This window comes from Saccostrea cucullata, unplaced genomic scaffold (assembly GCF_032062105.1).
Source record: "Saccostrea cucullata isolate Sc308-1 unplaced genomic scaffold, CSIRO_AGI_Scuc_v1 ctg170, whole genome shotgun sequence".
NCBI lineage: Eukaryota > Metazoa > Mollusca > Bivalvia > Ostreida > Ostreidae > Saccostrea > Saccostrea cuccullata.
This window is the reverse complement of record NW_026931200.1, coordinates 25826-32583: the sequence shown is the minus strand read 5'-3', so window position 1 is coordinate 32583 and position 6758 is coordinate 25826. Positions and strand designations below refer to the sequence as shown.

Genomic DNA, 6758 nt, shown 5'->3' with positions numbered 1-6758 from the left:
ATTGCACGTCTTTCGTAGATTTGATTCCTTATCATACATATCAGTAACGTTAACAAAACCATGACGAATATGAAGGCGCAATTCTTATATATTTTCCTATACGTTCATTTCATTTCTGCTACCACGAACAATGATTGCAAAGCATGTGAGGACAAAATCAAATCATTGGAGAATCAAATGTATGTAGAATTTTAAACATTTTAAAAATTCTTTTCAGGTTTACATGTGATTGCGGATTTTGTATTTTCCTCCTTCTTTTGTGTTCGGATTTTCAGAAAGCAAATATGGGATGTGATTGGGAAATTTGGACTTGGTAAAGCTGAAGACCTAGATAATGAGAACCATAAATTGGTAAGAAAAAAGCATCAGGATTTTTTTTTAATCCGAGAAAAAGTAGCATATCTGTAATTGTTTAAGATAAGACCTTGTGTGTCAAGTTTATAGACAAAGGACTAGACGGTAAAAGAAATCTTCAGTCACTCCTTCTTCATTGGAATGACTAATAAATATAAGGCAGATCATCATTAAGAATATAATATATTTGATTTTTAGATCACTTTGATAAACTCAGGTGACCTATTGCCATCTGTTTCGACCGTCTTCTTCGGCTGTGCATCGTTCGTCGCGCGTTAACATTTGAACATAATCAGCTTTTTCTCTGCAACCTCCGAACAAATTTCAACTAATTATGGCCCAAAACATTTATCTGTGAAGGGGAACAAACATTATGAATACTTCATGATCCCTGTCTCCCCTAGGGCTTGAATGGCGGGGTCAAAACCACTAGAATAAATGCAATCTTTAAAAATCTTCTTCTTTACTCTTGGACATCAAGCATTCAAATTATTGGTATGATTGAAATAGAATTGTATCCTCTACCACAATTGTGAAATTCATGGCCAATGGGTCAGGGATTCTAATGCTAGGTAGAGGCTAAATAGAAAATATAGTGAAATCGCATTTTTTTCTTTTAAAAACACTTCTTCATTAAAAGCTAACCAAGTACAAAGAAACTTGTATGTTAAATAAGGTTGTCTTTTCTTAAATTGTGAATTTCATGGCCCATGGTAAGGGGGTTGTGGTGTTAGGTCGGGGGTCTATTGATTATATATTGAAAGTTCTTTGAAATCTTCTCCTAGGTACTAAGTAAACCAACCAAGTAAAGTGTACATTGTTATGTTGCATAAGAGTACATGAACCTCTTAAAAATTGTGAATTTCATGGCCACAAGGTCAAATTTTGTGGTTTTAAGGTGGGGCCTTATTGATTATTCAGTGAAACGCACAAAGTCCTTCAAGAACCTCTCCTCTCTTAATGAAATATCCACAAAGTTATGATGAAGTAAGATGCTTCTTCCCAATTTATGAATTTCAAGAATCCTGGGTCAGGGGTTCTGGTGTTAGGGCGGGGTTCTAATATTTATTTAGTGAAAATGCGTGATATCTTTGAAAATATTTTACTTTGCTCCTGGGTATCATATCAATATCATCTAAGTACATATTTATGTTGAAAAAAGGTGCCTCTACCAAATGATAAATATCATGGCCCCTAAATCAGGGGTACGGGGGAGGGGAGTACATAGTCTAAAAACAGATTAATGCTTTTAAAACTGCTCTCTTGTATTAAAAAATTCCAAATGGTAAAATTTGGTCTCAGTGGGGTGAGATGTACAACTGGTTATAAAGTGAAAATGCATTTTATTGTTGGAAAGTTGTTACATGATACTCAGGTGATCTATAAGGCCCATTGGCCTCTCCTTTAAGAATGCTAGTACACTGTATTTGATCTTTGTGTTATCATATCTGTTATTTCAGATCGATAAGAGACTTTTGCTGACTGACCAAAACGTTCTGCATAGTATAGAGACACGTCTACTGGAACAGGCAATCAAATTAAAAGATCTACAAGACAACTATCATACGACAAGTATTCTTTAATACACTAATAATATAGGACTCCACACGCGATGATATGCTTACCAAATTGTTTGCTATGTTCAACTTGACTATCATTTCATCTTTTGTTCGTTAGGAAAATTTTAAAACAATTATGTAAATGAGAAAGGCTGAAAACTGTCTATTCTGCGAGAAAAAGAACTTTCTCTCAAAGAATGGACAGTGTGAGGCAATTCTCCTACTTAAAACATGATTTTCTTTGTTCTGAGAATTAAAAAAGAAATGTGCAAATAGGTAGCACACATACAATGAGTTCATTGTTTAAAATGGACAGTTATAGGTAAGCTTGGGGTGCACAGCAATTTGTTGAATAGCCACAGTGTTTCCAAATGCGAATAACAAAAGTTTTTTGTCTAACGAATGGACAGTTACATGTGGATTTTGGGGGATGCTTGTATTAATATACAGTATAAGAATGCAACTTTTCAAAACCAGTTTATATTTTGCGTTGTTAAGGCAAACATGTTTCCCTCCGATGAAGAGAATAAATGTCAGAATCGAAATCGAATGGAAACCCAAAAGATGCACCAAACCATGATATTTTGACCTGGAAACATAGAATAGTAAACGTAAAAGAAAATATTATCCAAACTTTGATCCCCTCAAAATTTATTCGTTGAAATATATTAATTGCAGCAGTGAAATGGTGAAATGCAAATTGTTTTCCGAATGTTGGATAGCCATGTACCAAAACTTCGATCTGAACATGTATTTCAAATCAAATCTGGAAAATGGTCAATTTTAACTATTTTCTATCAAAATATTCACTGCAGCGGTGTACTTTTCATGGTTCGAAATGTTTTCTTGGCGATAAATTTAATATTAGCCTACTTCAAGCTTAAAATAGATTCTTCTCGAGGGAATGATGCTTCCAAAATCTTAATCAAATGTGAAAGTGAAAAAAAATGAGATTTGATGAGCATAGAGACTTGACATGTGCAAACGTAACGATTGGTAAGGATGGGCGAGGTAAATACATCGACTTTTGTGGCGGTTCAAACAAGACTTTTAAGGGAGGACTTGTCCACCTATCTCTGCAAAGTAAAGACATTCGGCATTATTGTCAACCAGGTACGGTATTATTCCTTTAGATTGATTTTCCTACCTTAAAATCTACAACCTACATTGATGAATATAAATTTATTTTTGTTACTATTTTAAGGAGATCGATGCATAGCCGACTATTTTCATCAGCACTTGGAAATGAGGGAGAGTTTTACAGACGTCCACTTGCAGGGAACCCTATTCGATATGGTGCACAAGTTGTTGTTGATAATAAGATTAAAAGCTTCATGAAAATCATCTGCAAAAAGGGGGGTCTCTTTGGAAACTTTACTAACCACAGTGGAAAGCGCATCTGTGTTAGCCAGTTATACAGCGCTGGAATGGATGAATAGGCGATCATGGAGCGAACCGGACATAGGTCAGACCGAGCAGTGCGGAACGATCATGTCCAGAGGTAGCAGAGAATGTCAGTTAAATACTTGATCCTCCTGCGCCGAAAGCAATGAAAATGGAAACTCCGTATGACGAAAATGATAACCAAGAACCTATGTGTACTGAAAATACGCTGGAAAAAGTCTGTGAGAGTTTGCAGTCTATGGCCTCTAGAAGCAATTCGTCAAAACAAATTGACAACAGGGCAATGGCGAATTTGACCAACAACTTTCAATTTGAAAACTGTAAAATTTCGTTCAATTTTTTGAGACAAACGCTTGTGACATGGCTTAATGCAGGAAAAATTTTAAAATTTGTTTAAATCATACAGGACAGTACATGTGTCAACCTTTTTTTTGTTGGTTTGTGAAAAAAAAATAAAATGTTTGTTAGCACTTCGTCTTCATTTTAAAAGTGTGCAATAACAAGTCATCACATTGTAAGTTAACGCATACTTAAGCTCCACCCCCTTTCATTTTAACTGGATTTAACATTGAGGCAACTTCAAAGGGAAAATATCGCATCTATGATACAATATCAAAATAGTCCTCAATATCATATAATGAAATTATTCAAGTAATACATTCACAAGAAAACTCAAAATGGTATTCTGGTTCGATTTACAGGGAAAAAGTCATTTTACAGCAAATAACTACATGTATTACTTGTCCACCTGAATTTGAGTAAACTGAATCTGAAAAAAACTACGTTAGCCTTCATGAAAATGGCGATAACGAGGTCAAAACGGTAATTTAAAATATAGCGACATTCAATTTTTTATAATTATCTCTAAGTGTCGTCCAGATAGGCGAACTTTTACTTGAATGTCTTACTGAACGTAATACAACTACACGTATAAAAATGTAAATGAAATAAAAACTTAACATTTTATAAGTCAAAAATATCTCAAATAGAACACTACAGAAAACACAATCAATCAACAATTAAAATATATATATATTTAAATATGGTTTCAATAAAATGAAATCAATGCATCTTTACAAGTGAAAATCAATGTTAATTTGTAATTAAGTGTACAATCATTTTACAGGTGGTGGTGCTATTTTTGTTCACTGGGGCAAACCAAGATGTCCAGACAACACATCTCAGTTGGTATATTCAGGTAGGAGAAATGCAAGTCAATAAGTACATAACTAAAGAATTTACTTGTTATTGATTGATTAATACATTTTAACATCCCTCTTGAGAATTTTTCACTAATATGGAAACGCCAACACTTGCCGGTGAAAAACTGCAAATGTTGTCCTATACTCGGCACTGAGGGCCATTGATCAGGGAGGGATCTTTTCGTGCCAGCGCTACTGGGACACGGGTCCTCGGTTAATACAGTCTCTTCCGAAAAACCGATCTCCACGTCTTTTAGTGGCATTCGAACCCACGATGTAAGAATCAACTCCTTACTTTGCGACTCTAGATAGAGCAGACACTCTAACCACTTCGTCACGCGGACGACACTTATTAATAAGTTAAACGAAAGTTATATTTATGGCTGAACTTATTTAAAGTAACATATTTATTTATTGAAATGATTTACAATCCGATTTAATTTACAACCTTAATGTAATAGTACCTCTACGCAAACTAAGAAGTTTTAACACTTAGTTTCCAATTTTAGGTTATCTGGGAGGATCAGAATATAGCACGAAGGGAGCAGCAGTCACCAATGTCTGCCTTTCCCCTGATCCAATATTTGGAAACTGGTCTCCAACTGGTGGTGATAATCAGATGTATGGGTCAGAACTCGATACAGATATAGCTGGACCGGGAACATCAACCCAAGACAACACGTGTGCAGTGTGTAGAAGTAATATCCACTCCACCGTTGTCATGATTCCAGGGAGAAACGAATGTTATCCGGGATGGAAGAAACAATATGGTGGGTACCTGATGTCTGCTCCGATTAATAACTCTCCTAAGGAAATCATCTGTTTAAATGAACATCCCGAGTTCGTTGTAGGAGGCGGGGATAATGATAACGGAAATCTTTTATATCCAATCAAAGCTGTCTGTGGTTCTCTTGAATGTCCACCTTATGTAAATGGAAAGCTATTGACCTGTGCTGTTTGTACACAGTGATGAAAGCAAATTAAAAAAAATGAAAAACTTGTTTAATGTGAAATGGTATTGATTTCATTTTGTTTCAAATATATATTGTTACTTAGATTAAGTATAATTTTAACTACTTTGGATATTTTTACTCTGTCGGAATTATTATCCCTTGCAATGGAATTGAAGGGGATGCATTAAGGTACTACAAGTAGCAACATGTGTTTGTGTTTGTTTGTTGTTGAGTGCATTAATCCTATACGAAACCCAAGTAACAATATCTGCATCGGAATTGATGTCAAGTGCTGATTTATTTATAGATATGCTCTCTGCGATGGGGATGCTCTGCTTTACGATGCCCTCAGTACTTCGATATAAAGCGCCTACTTAAAAGGATGACTGCATTTAACCCTGTGTTTTGTGTCTGTTTCGGTCGCTTCTGTTCCTTTTAAATCCTGAACTAGGTTCATTTTTATATATTTACTACAGTGGTCTGTCAATAAGACACCCAATTCAAACGTTAAAAATGATTTTAGACTGTAATGCAATAACAGATTTCATGTTTTTGTTCTTACGCTTCCCAACTACAGAACATTTATATATACTTACCAGGTCCATAACAATACCCTAAAAAGGTATAGAGCTTGATTAAGGTATTTAGTTTTATCAAGGTATTTCATGTAATGAAAATTCAAGAAAAAATCTTAAAGAAATAAACACTAAAAGTCGAGTTTTGAGTTTTTGTCGGTGTTTCCACTCGTGCATGAAAAGCACTCTTGTATCAAAAAGACTGCATAAAAGAACGTCTCCTCACACGACATGCTTTTATACCGATTTCATTGTGTTTGAGTACTTAATATGCATGGGTGAATTTACTGTCAGCAACTCAGAACTCGACTTTCAGTATTTAATTTTTAAAGAAATATTTTGAATTTTCATTACATAAAAACCTTGATCAAGGTATCTGTAATGCCTTAATAAAGCTATACGGCTTTATCAAGCTATATACCTTTACCAGGGTATTGTGCTGGACCTACTTACGTGCCCTTGATAGAACATCATGTATGTATGAGAGGCGGAGTTAACGTATCGCAAGAATGAATCTAGAATTAGACTGGATGAATAACAATGCCATGTATTAAAAATAAGAGATGATTATTTTCCATCTTTCTGTTACGTTTATTTGGAACAAATACATTATTCACAAAGGAATGAACCCATCGATGTAATTAAAAAAAATTCTAAATCGATGGCTGACTTTTTACGTGTTCGAACACATTTTCCTTTTTAGATAAAACA

General features: G+C 34.8%; 1 protein-coding gene across 1 annotated transcript; it reads left to right on the top strand.

Annotated features, from left to right (window-relative positions):
• On the top strand, positions 1-5542 carry LOC134231765 (uncharacterized). The gene is made up of 5 exons (XM_062713732.1): positions 1-179; positions 276-351; positions 1815-1926; positions 4444-4515; positions 5029-5542. The coding sequence occupies exons 1-5, from the start codon at positions 61-63 to the stop codon at positions 5487-5489; spliced, it is 840 nt and encodes a 279-aa protein (XP_062569716.1). The 5' UTR covers positions 1-60; the 3' UTR covers positions 5490-5542.
• Positions 5543-6758: the final 1216 nt, after the last annotated feature.

Coding starts and splice junctions, on each gene's coding strand:
- LOC134231765 (XM_062713732.1), top strand. CDS start 61: ATGACGAATATGAAGGCGCAATTCTTATATATTTTCCTATACGTTCAT. Junction 180..275: donor AAATCATTGGAGAATCAAAT/GTATGTAGAATT, acceptor TCGGATTTTCAG/AAAGCAAATATGGGATGTGA. Junction 1,927..4,443: donor AGACAACTATCATACGACAA/GTATTCTTTAAT, acceptor ATCATTTTACAG/GTGGTGGTGCTATTTTTGTT.